Source organism: Lytechinus variegatus, chromosome 7, assembly GCF_018143015.1.
Source record: "Lytechinus variegatus isolate NC3 chromosome 7, Lvar_3.0, whole genome shotgun sequence".
NCBI classification, from domain to species: Eukaryota; Metazoa; Echinodermata; class Echinoidea; order Temnopleuroida; family Toxopneustidae; genus Lytechinus; species Lytechinus variegatus.
In genome coordinates this window covers 10,944,524-10,964,771 of record NC_054746.1, presented here as the reverse complement: position 1 = coordinate 10,964,771, position 20,248 = coordinate 10,944,524, and the positions used below count along the sequence as shown (strand labels likewise).

The 20,248-nt window shown below is 40.1% G+C and overlaps 1 protein-coding gene across 8 annotated transcripts in view; it reads right to left on the bottom strand.

Moving 5' to 3' along the window:
- The window catches only part of LOC121418429 (mitogen-activated protein kinase kinase kinase kinase 5-like), a 93,551-nt gene that overhangs the window by 7,417 nt on the left and 65,886 nt on the right, over nt 1-20,248 (bottom strand). For 6 of the 8 annotated variants that reach the window (XM_041612283.1, XM_041612286.1, XM_041612290.1 and 3 more), the window contains 10 exons: nt 19,417-19,462; nt 18,071-18,340; nt 17,355-17,439; nt 16,645-16,724; nt 15,591-15,651; nt 7,916-8,098; nt 7,086-7,189; nt 6,289-6,386; nt 4,871-5,043; nt 7-170 (listed from right to left, as the gene is read on the bottom strand). In XM_041612283.1, coding sequence (XP_041468217.1) covers nt 7-170; nt 4,871-5,043; nt 6,289-6,386; nt 7,086-7,189; nt 7,916-8,098; nt 15,591-15,651; nt 16,645-16,724; nt 17,355-17,439; nt 18,071-18,340; nt 19,417-19,462 — 1,264 coding nt within the window. Of the gene's footprint in view, nt 1-6; nt 174-4,870; nt 5,044-6,288; nt 6,387-7,085; nt 7,190-7,915; nt 8,099-15,590; nt 15,652-16,644; nt 16,725-17,354; nt 17,440-18,070; nt 18,341-19,416; nt 19,463-20,248 lie in introns of all 8 variants that reach the window. The other 2 variants (XM_041612284.1, XM_041612285.1) reach the window with 2 other exon arrangements.

Genomic DNA, 20,248 nt, shown 5'->3' with positions numbered 1-20,248 from the left:
CCTCACCTCATTTGACCTGAAGCTCCTTCCCTGCATACCATGCCGGTGGAATGCCAGCACGCTGTCTTGTAGTACTACGAGTTTGTCCACAGCAAAGTCAAAGTGGAGTTCTGTCAGGAGTTTCTTGCTGTTCCTTGGCCTGCCGTTGAGGTTAACAACCTTCACTTCACCTTCAGTGGTATTGAAGAGAACAGAGATAAGATCACGGTAAAGTGGGCATATCTTTGACAATAATCCTCATATTTTGTCATTTTGGTTTTCAAGAATTAAAATTTTCAATTTACTCAATCTTATAAGTAGATGAGAACAATTAGAATATATTTTGTCATTATAATTCTAAAAAAAATCAAGTTATTCTTGAATTTACACATTCTTATGATTACTTATCACTGTTTACTCTGTTTGATAATTTACAACTATGAATGAATATAGCTCCCTGTAAGCAAGCCATCATGTATATTATTACACTTATATTGATAAGGATGTGAGTCCCTGAATAAAACATACAAGTGGAATGCCTCTGGCTGTCTCACCTGCATCACGCAGTTCAATATAGCAGCAGTGCTGATTTTGAAAACTACTCTAACTCGCACAAGATGTTCAGCGATACATAGTTACTCTTATGTCCACTTTTTATGAACTAGACCAATAAACTTACAGAGATATGATGGTTATTCAACAAAAAAAACCAACATGGCCAAAGTTCATTGACCTTACATGACCTTTGACCTTGATCATGTGACCTGAAACTCGCACAGGATGTTAAGTGATACTTGATTACTCTTATGTCCAAGTTTCATGAATCAAATCCATAAACTTTCAAAGTTATGATGGTAATTCAACAGATACACCCAATTCGGCCAATGTTCATTGACCTTTGACCTTGGTCATGTGACCTGGAATGCGCACAGGATGTTCAGTGATACTTGATTACTCTAATGTCCAAGTTTCATGAATCAGATCCATAAACTTTCAAAGTTATGATGGTAATTCAACAGATACCCCCAATTCAGCCAAAGTTCATTGACCCTAAATGACCTTTGACCTTAATCATGAGACCTGAAACTTGCCAAAATGTTCAGTGATGCTTGATTACTATTATGTCCAAGTTTCATGAATCAGATCCATAAACTTTCAAAGTTATGATGGGAATTCAACAGATACCCCCAATTCGGCCAAAGTTCATTGACCCTAAATGACCTTTGACCTTGGTCATGTGACGTGAAACTCATGCAGGATATTTGGTTATACTTGATTAACCTTATGTCCAAGTTTCATGAACTAGGTCCATATACTTTCTAAGTTATGACGTCATTTCAAAAACTTAACCTCAGGTTAAGATTTTGATGTTGATTCCTCCAACATGGTCTAAGTTCATTGACCCTAAATGACCTTTGACCTTGGTCATGTGACATGAAACTCTAATAGGATGTTCAGTAATACTTGATTAACCTTATGGCCAAGTTTCATGAACTAGGTCCATATACTTTCTAAGTTATGATGTCATTTCAAAAACTTAACCTCAGGTTAAGATTTGATGTTGACGCCGCCGTCGCCGTCGGAAAAGCGGCGCCTATAGTCTCACTCTGCTATGCAGGTGAGACAAAAATAACCTACATAAATTTATCACTGCACTTCCCACATCCCCCTTTCCATCTAAAAAATAAAACTACCCCAACCTCTAAATGCAAAACACTGAAGAAATCATATTTCAAAATGGTAAAATATCTACACTCTTCCCTTTCAACTGTATAATATGATTTCTTTAAAGTACAAAATGGTATGCAGTCCGACCCCTCTTATCCGGCCTCCCCGCATCTGGATCTTTCTACTATCGGCACGCACACCTACAACCACATTAACTTTTATGAAAATATCTTACCCAAATCACCGAAAAGACTTTGACAGGATAATTTTCCATTAAATCAGGGCTCAGCACAACCATTTTATCACATTCTTTTTTTTTTTGGCGGGAGGAAAAAAACATGTCTCGCTAGCTAGTGCTAGGCCTCTATCCGGACAGCGCCATGTATCATGTTTGAGCCTAAAGTCTAACAATGGCTGACTTAGCGAAGCTGCGACGCCCACCACGATGATCCAATTTTCAAACTTAGTTTCAATGGGCCATTCTCTTTCTTTCGAGGTATGCTTGATGTATTCCTCAATCATTTCAACAGGAAAATTATCCAAGAGTTTTGGCAACCAATCGATTTCATTTCCGTAAAAAAAAAGTCTACATGTTGCACTGACAATGCAGTGAATACTGCCTGTGTTTGCCCACTACAATAGATTATGTGTTGCTACCATTGGGGAGGCGCAGCTGCGTGTATTTAATATTGAGTCTCCCAGATCCGGATAAATCCCTTATCCGGATTGGTGCTGGTCCCAACGTGTCCAGATAAGAGAGGTCGGACTGTAACTATAGAGTAACAGAAAAAGTAATATAATAGTATGTAACCTACTAAATAATAACTGCCAAAATAGACAGGATGGTGTTTCACAAAGAGTTAAGTGTGACTTAAAGTCATACTTAAGTGTGACTTGAGTCATACTTAAGCATTTACATGCACAAGTCTAACACACCATCTCAATGATCAATACACACTTAGCATGATCTGACCAATGCAGTGATGCGCATTGTATCACTCGCAACTGGGAATTTAAGCACTACTTGCAGTCACACTTATGTTTTTGTGAAACACCCCCCTGATCTTAAAACTCATATCATACATGAGATATATATGAGATGTAAAACAAAAATGCAAACAAAGAAAGGGGCAAGCTCCTTGATAACATGCACTGTTAGACAATAGACCTTTCTTGTGTTACTGCTGTTGCTGCTGTAAAAGCTGACATCTTCATTTCCAATGATATACAGGATACTTGTGTATTGGTTAGTTACCTTGTTTTTCCATTATTATTTGCTACTTTATGGGTGGTGAATTCCTTTTCTTCTTTTTTTTTTAGAAAACTAGTTCTGAAGATGTTTAATCTTCAAATGTGAAGTTAATGTGTTATATGGGTTTCATAGTATAAATTAATTAACAACAGTTCTTGAATAAAAAAAGGACTTTTTTAAATTGAAAATACTGTTTTCATCCAATTTATCAAGTATTTGTTTTTGCTGTGTTTTAAAGTTCAAAAGTATTTCTACAAAATTTTCCTACAAAAAAATGAAAAGTTCAAATTATCTGAATACAAATGGAGTATATCTAGCTGCAGTCATCATTCAATTTACTTTTCATTTTTAAGAAAAATTAATTTAAAAAAAATACTAAGGGTATGATTAGAAAAAAGAGAATAGCATTCTGTTTTTCTTTTGAAAAAAATAAGTAAACTTGTTTTTTTTTCTTAAAAATGGCTGACTGACCCACTGATCCAAAGCAACTGGCCTAGCAAACTGTCTAACATGGCCACGAGGTATTTTGTTTTATAATCATCAATTAGACTTTTTTTATCATCAATTAGACTCATTTGAATTTTTTTTAGACTTACATCTTTTCGAGGTCTAACCCACCCCCCCCCAAAAAAAAAAATTTAAATGAAAAAAGGGGGTGGCCTTCAAAAAGGTAGTGAAGGGTTACCCCAAATGTGCATTCTTTTCATATAGCCTATTCCGTGCATAACGGTATGGGTCTACCTACTGTGAAGAAGAAAATTATGTGTTACAAATGAGTGCTTTCATTTTGTTAAAAGCAAAGTTGATATATAAAAAAAAAGAAACAGCAAAATATTACATGAGTAAATGAAGATGCAATATGTAAAATGTATGACATAAGTAATCCAAAATTGGGATATGGACAGGGTCTAGCATGATTTATTACATCATCTATAGAAATCATCTGTTCTTACAGCAAAATACATCAGGGATGCGTTTCATCAACTCTTTTTTTTTTCAAAGAGTTGTCAGATCTGATATCTTTCCTCGATTCTGATTGGCTGAGAAGTACTGTTACTACGGTAACTGTCCGATAAAACAGGACTTAATAAAATGTGTGACAAGTCCTTTCATGAAACACTCCCGTGCTATGAGGACGGTAACAGGCTAAATGGGTTAGTCGGTGTGTGGGATATAATATACAGAATGATGAATTTTGGATTAAATAAAACATGCATGGTAGATGTATTATATAATGGTCTTGGGCCAGGGTGTTGGTCCCATGCAGGGAGGTGGGAAAGGATGGCATCAGCATTTACAGTTATATACACATCGGAGAACCCTTTCCTCAGTCATGTAGCATGGCCTACACTCATTAGAAGAGAAAGTTTTATTTTCAAGATTCTATTCCAATAGCAAAAGCAAGGACTCGTGTGTCTCCACATAAAAAAAATCATACTCAAGATTTATAATGAGATAAATTCTGGTCATTTTGATAAAGAAACTGGAAGTGTGAAACACTAATTTCGCAGTCATGAGAATTTTTTTTCCAAATTCACAATAATTGAATTTTTGCAGCATTAATTTTCAGGGGATGGACTAGACTAAAGACTGTTGATTAATTTCACTACCCCCTTCTTTTTGTATATTTCCTGTACAAGCTAAAGCTTTCAAATTCATGTAAAAATCATCATCATCATCTACTTATATCTTTGTAAGCATATTTTCCACTTTTTTTAGAAAAAATCCAAAAGAATTAAATTTTTGAATAACAAAATTTCAAAGATGTTCAAACTAGGAGGAGAATTGAAAGAGATGCATATAGACACTTTACATGATAAGGTATCAAGATATGGAAAGGAGTCTCCAATGGAACCTTATGCAGAAATAATATCATGCAAAAATCATAAATGATAATGGCATGAATGTTTGCGAGGAAAATGGCAGCAGTGTCTGAGTGCATAGGTCTGCTGCCGAAGGAGTGTATGCTACCGCGGAGCTTGGCCGATGCATGCTCACTGTCGAAGCAGACCAGGACCGTGTCTCGCTCGATCTGGGACACGCAGACGACGTCGAGGAGCTTCTCTGTCGGAGGGTGCTCCACGAACCAGCTGCTTGTTGAGTTCAGGTTCACCACATCGAACGTCAGGTGCGACCTGTCCACCCTGAAAAGACAATTGTGAGAATGACAAATTGTTTGGAAAATAACAGGGGAGTGTTTCACAAAGCATACAGTCAGTGATTTAGACTGACAAATTCGCTCTGATCCATTCAGATGAAAGGATTTCGGTAGCTTATAACAGGTCAGTGATAAATTGTTTGATGAAATGATCCCCAGATATCGGATAATACCCTTAACCCTAAATAGACTGGGCTATTTCGACACCTAAGAAGACTGGGGGGGCTGATTCAGCCCCCCCTTATGATCTCGGCCATCGATCGCGCGATCGCGACGAAAATTGGCACACGCCTTACCCATGGCATTATCTACAAGAGTGTAACATCAAATTCTGCAAAAAATCTCGTCTCATTAATTATGCAAATTTATGCGTAAAATCATAAGTTTGCTCTAATTAATAAAATAATGCCCCTGAAATGCTAATTTTTGTTTCACATACTCTAGATATGCATCTGATCAAATTTATTTTTAAAAAATTCAAACATCACATTTATTTTCTTATGTATTCTAAATTTCTTATGTATTTCTTTGTTTTTTCGACTTTTTGTTTTTTATTGTTTTTTCAATGGAATTTGTTGGGGACTTTATTTTGACCATAAAAAAGATAAAATCAATTGATTTTAAGCAGTAAAAGGAAAAATAATGATACATTTATGATTTTGGCTAAAAACACTATTTGCATTGGATTCACGTTTTTGAGTAATTTTGGGTCTGCATGCACTTACAAAATGTTATGTAATTTCGGAACCGCGTACCCGGGGGTCACAATTTTGGTCTCAAAAGTTGCGCAAGACTTGAAAGTAAAAAGTCAGCGAGCGACACGGTCAAAAAATTTCGCGCGGAAAATGTCAAGGGGGGGGGCTGAATCAGCCCCCCCCCCAGTCTTTTTAGGGTTAAGTAACTGCACCAATTCTTACTTTTGCAGTTCTTACAATTGCTCTCTTTAACCTTTATGTGAAAGATCATAACAATCAATCAATCAGAATACTACTCCCACCACCCAACCACTAGATATGTGCGATTCCATAAAATATGTGTGTCTATTTCGCTATATGAGAGTTGTTCCTGAAAATATTTTTTTCTGTTTCGTATGAAGTTTTGCATACTCTCAAATGATCATGAATTGGGCAGCTCATGAAGTGAGGCAAGATTGTAGTAAAATGAGGGTTGGACATACAAAAATGTAGATTTTTCTGTGGAATTACCGTTATGGTGTATTTGACCTACTTACCCTCTTGCTACCCCAACACACACAATAGGAAATTCAGCATCTGGTTTGATGAGCATTTCAAAGACCTTGATCTCTGGAGGCAGTGGACATTCAAACACCTAAATAAAATTATTCAATAATAAAATGATTTAATCCTATACAGCACTTAGTCAGTTAGGTACAAAGAACTTCACAACATTACTACTCAACATTGTTTAAATCATTTGTAATACTTTTTGACAAGTAGTTATTTATTAATGAAATGATTAAACAAAATAATTTTAGCCAATAGCAAAGCTGCATGGAGTCAGTATGGTTGTGGGTGCGTCATGGTTCTAGTGGTTCTGACTCTTGCCTTTTGTACAGAGGGCAGTGGGTTCGGATCTTAGCCATGGTGTGTTTTCCTTCAGCAAGAAATTTATCCACACTGTGCTGCATCGACCCAGGTGAGGTAAATGGGTACCAGCAGGAAGTAATTCCTAAATAGCTGTGCACACCAGAATCGGTAGACAGGCTTAGCCGGGGTAATATAGGAGCGCCTTGAGCACCTAGCAAGGTGGATACGTGCGCTATACAAATCCTATTTTATCTATTTATTAATTATAACAATTTTTTTCTTTTAAACGTGTAAGAATGTAGTCATAAATGTCAACTAAAGTTATTTATAAAACTTTTCAGAAACTTGGGCAGTGTCATTACTGATATTTGACTACTTCAGCAGTTTATTTTTCTTTAAATGGGACTTCTCTAAATTATACATTATGCAACAGGCTTTTTTTTTTTTTATTTAACTTGATCATATGAAGGACAGTACCCACCTTGACTTGTAAGAATTTGTTCATAGGTTCATACCACTGGAGTAATACCACACCTGTAGGTAGAGCTCCACATAAGTACTTATGACTATTGTATGGATTCCTCACTGTATACAGGAAGCAGATATACATAAATTGAGAGACAGAGAGAGACAAATAAAGAGAGAGAGAGAAGAGGAGGGGTGAAAAGAAGGAAGAACATAAACATTTAACAAGTTACCAAGTATCACTTTCACTGTTTTTTTACTGGTCACCACATACCACTTTCATGTCAAACAAAATGATTATCATATACCTGTTTTATAAATCGATTTCGCTACCTAAAAAAATGTATGACCTGTCAATTATGTTGAGATAGGTACATATGATCCTTCGGTAATACCACATGTGTGTCTATGAGGGTGGTGGGGTCAAAGGTCTTATCTTGAATACAACTTTCAATAGAGATATGTTCTATTCATAATATGAAAATGAACTAAAGACTACATCATAAAATCAAAGTCTTGACATTTACCAAATATATCTTGAATACAACTTTTAATAGATACATGTTCTAATCATAATATGAAAATGAACTAAAGACTGATAAAACCTCTAACTGCTAACATCATAAAATCAAAGCCTCGACATTTAGCAAATATATTTTCCCTCACAGTCAACGGGACAGTTAGGATATTACCATTTTTTCCAAAGAAAAAGGAAAATGGGGCCAAACTTCACCACAAAATGTAGTACATTGGTTTAGCATGTATTTATTGGTATGAACTAAGAATAATCTTATCAAATCTCCCTAAATCTGACTTTTTTTCCAATTACGGAGACTCTGGACTTACCAACACAACACTTTGTACAGCCTTTTGTGTCAGGTACTTTGTGACTTAGTGCAAACTTCCTAGGTACTAGTTTGTCTGGTATTCTCTGCAGCTTCTCACCAAACCTGCTTGGCATGTGAAACCTATGGGGGTTCTTGTCCACCAGCGCAACCAGGTTGTGTTGGTAGATACTGGGGTTCTTGCCTGCAGCAGAAAAGTACGATCAAGAAGGGTTAAGAGATAAGGGCCACTTTTCATGGCGCATGTTGTCAGGGGCAAGTTAAAAGTTGTGGAAGTGTTGTGGTGTAGTGATTCGGACTCTCGCATTGTAACCAGAGAGTCGGATGTTCAAACTCCACCGCGGCCTGGTGTCCTTTGGCAAGACATCCTTCCACACTTTGTCACTCTCCATCCGGGTGTTAAATGGGTACGATGCCAAATCCTGCAAAGTATGCCTAACCATGAAAATACTTACCTGATTTTCTTATTTACGAGATAACTCATACATCTACTTGATTTGCTAGTTCAGCCCTCTGGACTGCCATACCCGAATAGAACTCCCAAGGATTTAAAAAGCGCGAGCGCGCCCTCTCCCGTTCAGGCTTACTACCCATGATCACCGCGCAATTAGCGTCCATCTTCCTCACCTTTCGCAAGCCCATACGTTGAAACATGTTGCTACGCAAGGCGGAGGGTCGGTGGGAGGGTATCAAGTAGATGTATGAGTTATCTCGTAAATAAGAAAATCAGGTAAGTATTTTCATGATTTACTTCAATAACTCCATACATCTACTTGATTTGCTAGACCAGCACGGACTCAAACCGTAGGGAGGCATGTTTTCAATTGTAAGCCTAAGAAAATTTAAAAGAAAAAAACAAAAACAACGAAATTTAGGGAGAGGGGGAAAAAGCCGCAGCTGCTTTAAGCGCCGAAGCAGCAAATCTCGCCTCGCTGGACGGAATGTCCTTCAAGTAGAAAGAAGTGAAGGAGTTAGTTGAGCGCCAAAAGGCGGCCCTCAAAAATGTCCTCGAGAGGAATGCCCTGTATACTCAGGAATACTAAGTATCATGGGCCCTCGGCCTAGTGTCAGGAGAACAACATCACCTGCTGACTAGAGCGTAAGAATCGAAATTTGTTGAAAATTTCAACAAGAATCGTGATCGGAAAACTGAAGCTTTTAAGGCTCAGTAAGTGATCAATCGACCAGTCTGAGAAGGCGAGATATCTCAGAACCCCTACCGAAATTTAAGCGTGCCGCTTGCTAGTAACTAGCATGCGACTAGCAGGGCACTCGCTTAATAAGCGAGTGCATGCTAGCGAACAGTCCCTGCTCGCTAAAAGATCGCTTAACTATTACTCTGCACGCATATCACACGCTTATTAAGCTAACCGCATGCTAGTTACTAGCATGCCGCAAGCTTGCGCAAGCTAGTCGCACGCTTCCCGCAAGCTTGGAAATTTCTGTAGGGGAAGCCTCCGCGTGGGAGAAAGCGCCCAGAATTCGATATCTGTCTCAAATGCGTGAGGGCAGAAATCTGCAGAATTCTGATAGAGAGCTGTGGTAAAAAGTTACTAGCGGTCCGAAGGGGACCAGGAACGACGGAGAGTAGGGATTTAGGAAGAAAACCACTCGTAAGGCAGACAAGGGTCGAGAAAGCGACTGAGTGCCATCCTGTTAAAAAGGAATGCCGCGGACATGTTGCCTATGTAGAATAGAGCAGTCTGGTCAAAACAGCTCAACCGGGCGTGTCAGGGATACAGCGCGGTACACATCACGACAAAAGTGTGTTAGACCGAGTGATCGAGAGAGAACTCAGGATCCCCTTTCTCCCATACTGATTGAAGCACCCATCTGAGGGTGCAGTGCCCGCGGTGGAAGAGGTGGCTTGGCTCAAGCCACCATCGCCGAGAGAGCCCGTGAGGCTAGGCTGCGATGGCTGACCGCTGGGCGGGGGAATCCCTAGCAGCAGCAAGTGTACGCCAGAGGGAGCTGGCGAAAAAAAATCTGTCACGATATTACGTGTAAACGACCATCAAGAGATGCTCTAAACGAACAGACATCGCCAGATATGATACCTCAACCGTTACATTCCCAACGGAATCGAATGAGGTAGCAACGGCCCTGTCCTATCAAGTTAGGGACGGAAACTGGCTAAGAGTGTCGAAGTCCTCGCTTGAAGAAACAAGCGAAGGAGACTTGAGGAAGTAATCACAAAATTTCCATCAGTCTGCGGTGAGAACCAGTTGTTTATGAAAACAGTCACAAGGCCTGTTTCTCAGGTGATCGTAAGAGCGAGCACCGCCGGCGCCGGTTGCGGCAGCGTGGAACAGTCCGATATCGGTAAGATAAGGAGCTCCAAAAAGCTGCGGGGGGCGGCAAAAATGACGCCCTAAGCAGCGGGGGATGAGAATCTAAATTTCTAAAAGAAGAACTCCAGTGAAGTAAATCACTTACATGGAGAGGCTCATCCACAGTCGGCCCGAGAGAAGGCGGGTCGTAGTGATCGTGGTTAGGAAGGCATAAGCATACATCCATCCACTGTTACATCATCCTCGGTCGTGCGGTGACCCTGGCCACATGCCTTGCATGGAAGGAGGATGAAAGCAGCATGCGGGGCGACTCGAGTGTGCCGTGAAAAAATTTCTAAGAAAGAAGCCGATTCGACTAACGGGCACGGTAAAGACATCCACCGTAGACCACTCCGCACAAGGAGGGAGCGGCGGAGACGCCCGCAAGATTGACCCATATAGAGGGCAGTCTATAAGATAGACAGTTAGAGCTCGACCGATGGTCTGGCGGTGTACAGTTTGGTGTGAACTCGCCGACCCGGTACGGTGGGTGTGCCCAGAAAGTAGGCATAGAATGCCGACAGAGAATCCTGGGGCTTTAAACAAGTTTGAACGCGCGTACATAGCCAACAATCTCATGAGATGTACGGCGGTTACTTTCCTCCGAGATGATGTTTACCCAACCGGGAAAGACTCGGGGAACAGCTGTGAATGTCAACAGGAGGGATATCTAGCATATGAAAAGCTGATTCCTTCCACGTATTCGGTGCGGGTGCTGCCGGCGGTGTCCGGGGGGACGACCGGTGATGGCAGCTCGGGCAGGGTTCGTACGAGCCGCCCGAATACGAGACAAATAGGTTAACATAACCATAATGCACCGGGTGGTGAAGGCATAGCGATTATTAAGCACAGGAGAACTTTTAATCGCCGTGACATTCAGATCCGATATACATACTCATAAGCTCGGAGAGCTATGAGATAGTGAGACATACCGCTGAGCGGTGATGGTGCTCATATCAGAGTCGCCCTCTCTTCAGCGGCGATCGCTGGAGAACGGATGTCTGTACTAGCCCTGACTCTGGCGTTGCAAGGGTAGGAGCTAAGTAAGACAGGGCACCCTTACTTTCGAATAGAAAGTGAGGTTCAGGCCAGAAAAGCGACGGTCCCGTCGCCTGGGCGGACGGTCCGCGGACGTGATAGGTTGTCCTCTCAAAGCAGCCAAACATTCTCACGAGAGAAGTGCGGCATGCGGTATGTAAGAGATTCATACCTCCAATCTACGGGCCCGCTTAGGGGGAAGAATGGAGAGAGTTACCGCTGAAGGAGTCGTCGCCGTATGTGAGCTTGACGTAGAGGGCGAATTCGGGAGAACCTGCATAATAATCGCCCCCCCCCCCTGCCTCTGCCTTCTCGCTAGCCTCGAGAGGCTTGAAAATTTCGAGACGGCGGCGCCGGAGCCTGGCGCTTCCGGGCAGCAGCAGAGCGGGGGTGGGTTTACACCCACGGAGCTGGCGGCTTCCTCGTCGTAGGAGCCGCCTCGTCTAGAGCGACCCCGTCACTCTCCGAGACCCCCAATTCGGCCGATTGAGCTCGGAGCGCCTGAAGAGGCGGGGCGAGAAAATATGGACTCCCTTGCTTCATCAATACCCCCACTCGGAGGGTAGATGTGAGGTAGATACTTGTCAAGCAGCGCCTGAGCGCTTACTGAAAAGTCGACCGCGGGATAGGTGTTGTCCTCGTAAAGGGAGTCTCGCTCTATGGACTGAACCGGGGGGTTGTCCAGTAAGCGCCGGGGTGGCCCCGCGTGTCGGCTGGGACACGTGCTCTGAGATCGACGAAAATGCTGGAAAGCACACGCGATCTTGGGGCACCCGGTTAGTCGGTGCACTGGCTGGCGATTTAACAGAATCGCTCGAGGATTTCCCGGGTGTCTGGTGGTTATTGCCCACTTGTCTCGCTTGATGCTCAGGGGCATCAGCGGGGTGAGTAGACGTCGAGGGTGGGGTGAACCCGCACTACTCGAAAGCAGAATGTAGCAGCATGAATAGCTGTAACATCTGACCACCGACACAAGGGTCTGAAGGAGGGACGCCCATGGCAACAGGGCTGGCCGACCTCACCTTCGACCTCTTCTTCTTCGCGGCCTCCGCCGGTGTGGCCGGGGCAGAAGAAGGCACAAGAGGCACGGGTGATTTCTTACGATTTGCCGCCCCTGGCAGGGCGGCCGTCAACAACGAAACTTCACCCGAATCTGACGGGGTCAGATTGTGGTCACAGTCTGATGTGTGACGCCTCTCGCGGTAGCAGAATGTAGCAGCATGAATAGCTGTAACATCTGACCACCGACACAAGGGTCTGAAGGAGGAACGCCCATGGCAGCAGGGCTGGCCAACCTCTCCTTCGACCTCTTCTTCTTCTTCTCTTTCTGCGGGCTCCGCCGGCGTGGCCGGGGCAGAAGAAGGCATGAGAGGCACGGGTGATTTCTTACGATTTGCCGCCCCTGGCAGGGCGGCCGCCGACAATGAAAATTCACCCGAATCTGACGGGGTCAGATTGTGGTCACAGCCCGATGTGTGACGCCTCTCGCGGTAGCAGAATATAGCAGCATAACATGTATGACTGTAACATCTGGCCACCGATAAGAGGGTCTGAAGGAGGAATGCCCATGGCAACAGGGCTGGCCGACCTCTCCTTCGACCTCTTCTTCTTCTTCTTATTTTGCGGGCTCCGCCGGCGTGGCCGGAGCAGAAGAAGGCACAAGAGGCACGGGTGATCTCTTACGATTTGCCGCCCCTGGCAGGGCGGCCGCCAACAACGAAACTTCACCCGAATCTGACGGGGTCAGATTGTGGTCACGATCAGATTGTGGTTACAGTCTGTGTGACGCCTCTCGCGGTCAGGGGCTGGGCGATCTCTCCCGATGCTGTCAACAGAGGACGACTTATACGGCAGAGATCCTGACCTGTGCCGGGGGGAGAGAACCGCACTCTCCCTCCGGACTTCTGGTGACCCGGTAGCCGGTGGGTCGCATAGCCCTATGGGTGCTGCGGCGGCAGGACCTAGTTTAGGCTTGGAAGCCTTGGCTACCACTTTTTCCTTTGTCCGAGACCGTGGCACCACAGTCTCGGCCTTCCTTCTCTTAGCATCCGACCGCAAATTCGGAATGCTGATCGACGCACCCTCATACTCACCGCCGCTGGGCGCTCACCGCGGCGTCCTTCCTGCTCGCCTGGAGGCGGCCGACTTCTGTAACTTGCAATCGGGACGGTCCCCGTGGAGGGCACCAGGTCCTCTGGGGCTGTGTTAGTCCCATTCAAAGATACCTCTCTCTACCCTGAAAAAGGAAAAACAAGAATTTTTCTTTTTCTTTTTTTTACAAAGATCTCGTAGATTAAAGGTGGAGACCGGAGTGGTCTTTCCCTCCTCCTAAAAGGAGTTTGTTTGAGCAAACAGAACAAAACAAGAGGGGAGGGGTAGGGAGGAAGAAAAAAACTAAGAATAGTTTAGGTATCTGCCTGTAAGAAAATAAAAAGGAGGTCGGAGACTTTGAAAAAAGAAACTCCTACAAGGTTCCCCTACTATATTCTCTTTTTTGTGCCCGAAGGAAAAATTCGAAACAAAAATTCAAAATTGAATGCAAGTTCAGAAGAGAACGAACTTTCCACCTGCGAAGAAACACAAAAACAAGCATTTCAGAGCAGGAAGAAAAGGGATTGAGAGACAAATAATTCCAGATAAGAGAAATTTTACGATAATTTCCAAGAGGAAAAAAAGTAACCTCCTGTGGAAAGGTAAAGAAATTCAGAACAGGAGGAAGGAGGAACGTCTCTAGTAACGATTCCAAGAGGAAGAACGACACAGTAAATCCTCAAAGGGAATCGTAGAGCCCGCCTGTCGAAATAAAAAAAAAATATATAAGACTAGGAGGGAAGAGGGAATTGAACGAAGAAAACAATTCCGGGACAGGTCAAAAAAAAAATTCTAACAGGAAGGAGACCCCACCTGTAAAGAACAAAAATTTTTTTTTTTTTTTTTTTTTAGGGGGGATTGAATAACCAAACAATCATCAGGTATAATTGCGTAAGCCGAATTAAACAATCCCCGAAGCGTCTGTGAATAAAATATTAATCAAGAATTTTATTCAGAACAGAAAGGAAAAGGAATTGAGCTTTAGGATGCGCCTGTGAATAAAATATCAATCAAGAAATTTATTCAGAACAGAAGGAAAAAGGAATTGAGCTTTAAGATCCGCCTGTGAATAAAATATCAATCAAGAAATTTATTCAGAACAGAAGGAAAAACGAATTGAGCTTTAAGATCCGCCTGTGAATAAAATATCAATTAAGAAATTTATTCAGAACAGAAAGGAAAGAGAATTGAAGAATTAATCAATCAATAATCAATCGAAAATCTTAATAAATCAATTCCAGAAAGCAAGGAAGGAACAGAGTTGAAGATCCCAACCTGCAAAAAGAAATAACAATAACACCCTCGACAACAAAGTGTAGAGGCTGTCTAGAAATTAATTCAAAAACGGCACCAAAAGCCACCACGCTTTGAACGTGAAGAACAATAACCATGACAGGTGGTGAAGGCTTGCTGCCACGTAGGCAGGCCAATCCCGGTGCCTCGCGAACGCGCTAGCGATGCGGCGCGACGAGAACTCAAACGTTAGAAAAACAATTTAAGTGTCACCAAAAACACGTCTAAAAAGTCACGCCAAGTGTAAATTCTGAACACAATCTTACACACAAATGGAAAGATTGAAATTAAAAGGGAGAATGCACCACAGATAAGCGAAAATAATATACCAAAGCTCAAAAAGATTTGAGCTCTTAGGAGACTTATCTGAGCACGTCTTGACAGGTGGCTTGCCGAAAGCAAAAGAGGAAGATGGACGCTAATTGCGCGGTGATCATGGGTAGTAAGCCTGAACGGGAGAGGGCGCGCTCGCGCTTTTTAAATCCTTGGGAGTTCTATTCGGGTATGGCAGTCCAGAGGGCTGAACTAGCAAATCAAGTAGATGTATGGAGTTATTGAAGTAAATAAATCAGTTTGGAAATTCTTCTTGGAATGCTCCAAAGGGAGTGGAGATTGTGCAGGCTAACCAGGATCCAATGACCAGAGTAGTGATATATTTGTAATCTGCTTTATAGAGAGGTCATTCTGCTGTATTAAGAACTATATATATAAATTGAATATTACTATTATTAGTAGTATCATTAATATCTTTATTGCTCTCTAGATGTTAAAAAATACTTGATAAAAGAAATTCAAATTAGGAACCAAAGTCCACACACATAAAGGCCAACGGTCACAAAAATGCATGCCTCCATTAACAATCTGGACAACATGGCATCTGATTAACAAATTCTGATTACTTCACCTTATATTTTTACAACTCACCTGATAATGACATCATGATATTGTTTATGATATATAACCATGTTGTTTTCCGAGGAAACATCTGCATCAAAACAAACAAAAAAGCCAAAATATTAATAATGTAATTATTAAGCTGGCTACCGTATCATCTAGACACACATTACTATTCATTCATCACTTCTAAAATGAAATTATGGGTATATATTCTTACATCTAACAATCAATTTTCATTAGATACATTCAATAATTGATAAATCAGTAAAGTTTCTGAATCATTTCCATATTTTGCTTTAACAAATCCACTGCTCTGTCCCATATTTCAACCCCTCTCAACAGTTTCCTCATAATTTGGTATCTTCCTCTTTTATCTTCAACTCCATACTTTATACACAATTTCCTTTCTAACTTTCTTATTCCTTACTCTATCATAATGCATGTTTTATTGAAGAATATTATCAATGGCAAGTTACTAGAATACTACCAGGGCCCCATCTTACAAAGAGTTACGATGATCCGATCAATCGCAACTATGGACGGCCAGCAATGTCAACATGTATTATTCAGGTTTGTTCAAAATATTTTATAACTACATGTATAATGTATATTCATGCATTCATTGTTTTCTTGAAAATTCACTGTGCTTCTCTTTGCTTACAATGGACATTGTGCAAATTTCCTACAGAAAAAATTATGACACTGATGGATTTCCATAGAGGTAAGTCAATCGATGCAATTGATTGGATCAATCATAATTCTTTGCATGACAGGGCCCTGATCTAACAGAAATCCTACCATTTATCTTGCTGAGAGAAAATTTGTTATTGACATTATGTCAATAACGGGACAAAATGGTGTTTTGGAGAACTGTTTGTAAAGTTACAACTAATATGCATAACTGGTTCATGTTCTTTTAGTGCTCAGTCAGCTACATCATGATATGTAATGAGCACAAGCAAGGGTTACCAGTCGTTCAAAAAGTCAGGTGTTACTCACATAGTTTTGTGAAACAGGGACCTAGCATCTCTTAACTCTTTTTTTTTAAAAGAAAATATTAATGAATGAAACAAGAACTCACCTGGTCCATAGCACCTTCATGAATTTGCGTGAGGTTAAACATATAGATGCCCTCATCACAACCAAATATTATGTACTGATCTGGAACACAATAAAAAGAAAAAAAGCATGAATGAAATGACTGAACATTGTGGACATTTGTCACTGTCATCAGCATCCTCCTAATCACCATTTTTTTAGACGATTTTTGTTTTGAAATAAGAAATACAACCATTCTGCTGCATTTTTTTCTCATTTTTTTTCAAGCAATTTTCTTATATTATAATGACAATCCTTCTCCTGCAAATTGTGCATTGTTCCAAAATTGTTCCAAAACGTGATTTTGTGTACAAAGTCAATGCAAATTGAGTTTTCTCATCTTATTCATAAAGATATGATTATTTTTTACTTAAAACAGCTGAAATCAATTGATTTTAGCATAATTATGCTTCAAAAAGGTTGTGCAATAAATATGGTGAAAAAAACAAAGAAAAACAAAAGGTTGAAAAACCAGGAAATACATAAGAAATTCATAAAACAATAAAATACATAAGAAATTGATTTTCCAACCGAATTTTTTTTCAATTGCAATTGTTAAGAATGCTACAAAGAATATTTTTACCAAAAATTAGCATTCTAGGAGCTTTATTTAGTGAAAGAAGGAGTATGATTTATGCATAAATTAGCATAATTAATTCATATAAAATAAAATCTCATTTACTGTTTACATACCTCTTGTTTCTGGGTGAACCCAACTTGCTGAACAATGTATAACTAGTGGACACTCATTGAAAACCTTGGAGAAACAAGCTCCCATCTGAAGATAAATACAACCACAAGTATTAAAGGAAAACAAATAACGACATCATTAATATTTTACTTCCCTGATTGATATCGTGTCAATTGGTCTGAATTGAAACTAATATGAATGGGGCTAATCTACAATGTGATTTCAGCAAGGCCATAAGTTGGCCATCATGTTGTGATTCATATCAAATACACAATAAAGTTGTCATAAAACCCCTGAAAGCAAAACACAAGTTTTCTTTTTTATAACATCCCAGTTTAGTTTCCTATTTTGCCTTCTTCTGTTTATCTGTTTAAGTCGAACGTAATGAGATTTTATATTGTACTCAGTAGCAATTCAAAGGGACGCTTGAAATTTACAAGGGATATTTTGGATCATCCTTTTCTCTCATGTATTCTTTGCTCTGCCTGACTAACTTTCAGTACCCTGTAACAGAAGGAGTACAATTAATTTTTTGATTAAGTGTAACTGAAAGCTTATAGAGGTAAATGATATGTTACAATTAATTATTAATATTAAGCTCATCTTTATTTTACACCATCTCCCAACAATCAACGATCATTTGTATGTATCATGAGTAACTCTGTATCTTACACAACCGACCTCCCCTTTAGTAGAAGAAAGAATTCTGGTTACTCACAGTGACTTTGGGTGTTGGGGGAAGCCCGTTGCTAGCTTGCTGGGGCGGTGGCTCCAGGAATTCATTTCGTATCCTCCTCGGTGGTACGATGGGCGGTTTGTTGTCGATATCCTCCGTGTTCTCCCCTTCCGTTGTGGGTGCTCTTCCGTTCATCATCTTCGGCGCAGGTCTGTTCGGCTTGGTTGGGGGTAACGACGGAGGCCCACTTTCTCTCGTTGATGCGTTGGATGCAGTTCCGTTGGATGATACTGAGAATTTCACTGACTTTTGCTGCACGGTAGACATAGTGGAAGACAATTTTGCTGATTAGAAATTATGAAAGCCTAAATTTTGATGAATAGACCTTTACACCAAGGCCATGTTGTACAAAACTAATCACAGCAAATGACTCAGATTATTTTTATAACGTTATTTCAATACATGAATTATAAAAGCCTATATTTTAATGAATAGACATTTTCACCTCGGTCATTATGTATTAAACTTTTACAAAAAAAAAATCTGATTACTTTTATTCTATCATTTTTTTCATGCATTCAATGCAAATTAGAATACTTGTGGTAGCTTGAATTTTTTTTCGACTATAGTTTTTATGGTATAAGTATTACTGCAACAGGTGGAGCTTGTATTGGTCATTTAACATGAATATTTTGAAATATTTGAATATATGTGTTTGGGAATTGAATGGTGAACTTTAAAAAGACGCAAAATGCAACCTGCCATGAAGATTTAATCATATCCAGTATTATAAATTGTGGATCAGCAAAATAAACTCTGCATTTCCTTTCCCCCATTATGACAAAACTCTTTTGAAACATATGCCTTTCCACAAAATGTATCTATTTCTGTGAATTTATTTGAGTGAAAACTGCTTGCCACAAACTTTTCAGGATAAGTCATTTTATGTGCACCATCATTTTATGCCCAATGTATAATACTAATATTTACCATATCTTTATGATATGAATTTCTTAAATAAAACATAACAGATTGGGTATCATATAGGTTTCATGCCTCATCCTTAACAGGATATATCATATGAACAGATGTACATTGACCGATAAAGGCACCTGTCGTTGGGTTTATAACGTACCTGTATCAAATACAGATGGGGCCATGGGGTGCTTGGGGGCACTCAAGCCCCCCCCCCAAAAAAAAAAAAAGAGAAAAGTTGTTCTACCATCAAAAAAAAAAAGAAAAGGAAAAATAAATGAAATATAATAATATACTTATTATTTTATATCAAAATAAGATTTTCATTTTCAAATTTCGACATTTTTTGGAACATGTATGGCCCTTTTTTTGGGGGGGGAGCTCATTATACTTGTCAAATGAGTATCACTCACCTTTGGTGGTAGAGGTGGGGGTTGATCACCATGCGGTAATGTGTCGCTGTACATGGAAATATAACAATAAAAACATGACATGATACTGTGATTTTTCTCCTACTTTCTTGGGCGCAGCAGCCAATCAAAGTCCATCAAAGTCAAGGTTTCCATGCTAACAACATTTAAGCTACATGTATCTTTATGAAGCAGGCCCAATACATATTATAATATACAATGCTTTCTTTATTAATTGTAGCAAATCAATGATACATATTAATATACATTATAATATACTTGTATCACATCACTATCATGGGCACATCCCTGTAAAGGCATTCTAAATATAGAAAACAGCACAGTAAAGAATCCAGAACCGTTAACAAAATAGTTACAAGGCAAAATGGAGAAACAAAATGAACCAAAGAAAACTATGACTAAGAACATTAAAATGCCAACACCAGAAATGATGTTTTTTATATGAGTATTTCATGATGAAGGTTATGTTAGAATCAGAACAAATGACTTAAAGTAATAATTTCTTTTAAGATATAGATCAAAATTTTCTTCAAAACAGTGAAAGCTATGGTGTTTGATAGGCCTCCAAACCTGTTCAAAGTTTACCTATATAAATCTTAATTATTGTATTAAAAAATAAAAGCCTTAAATGTAAAAAAAGATGCCCACTTTAGGGTATATAATGACAACAATTGTGCAAAATATTTTCTATAATTGGTAGATAGTTTAGTATTAAGAGTACTGAACATTCAGATTTCATTTTGTCAGTACCTCAAACAATATATATCATTCAAATATAGCAAATTATTGATAGCTGGTTGTAGAAATAAAAACA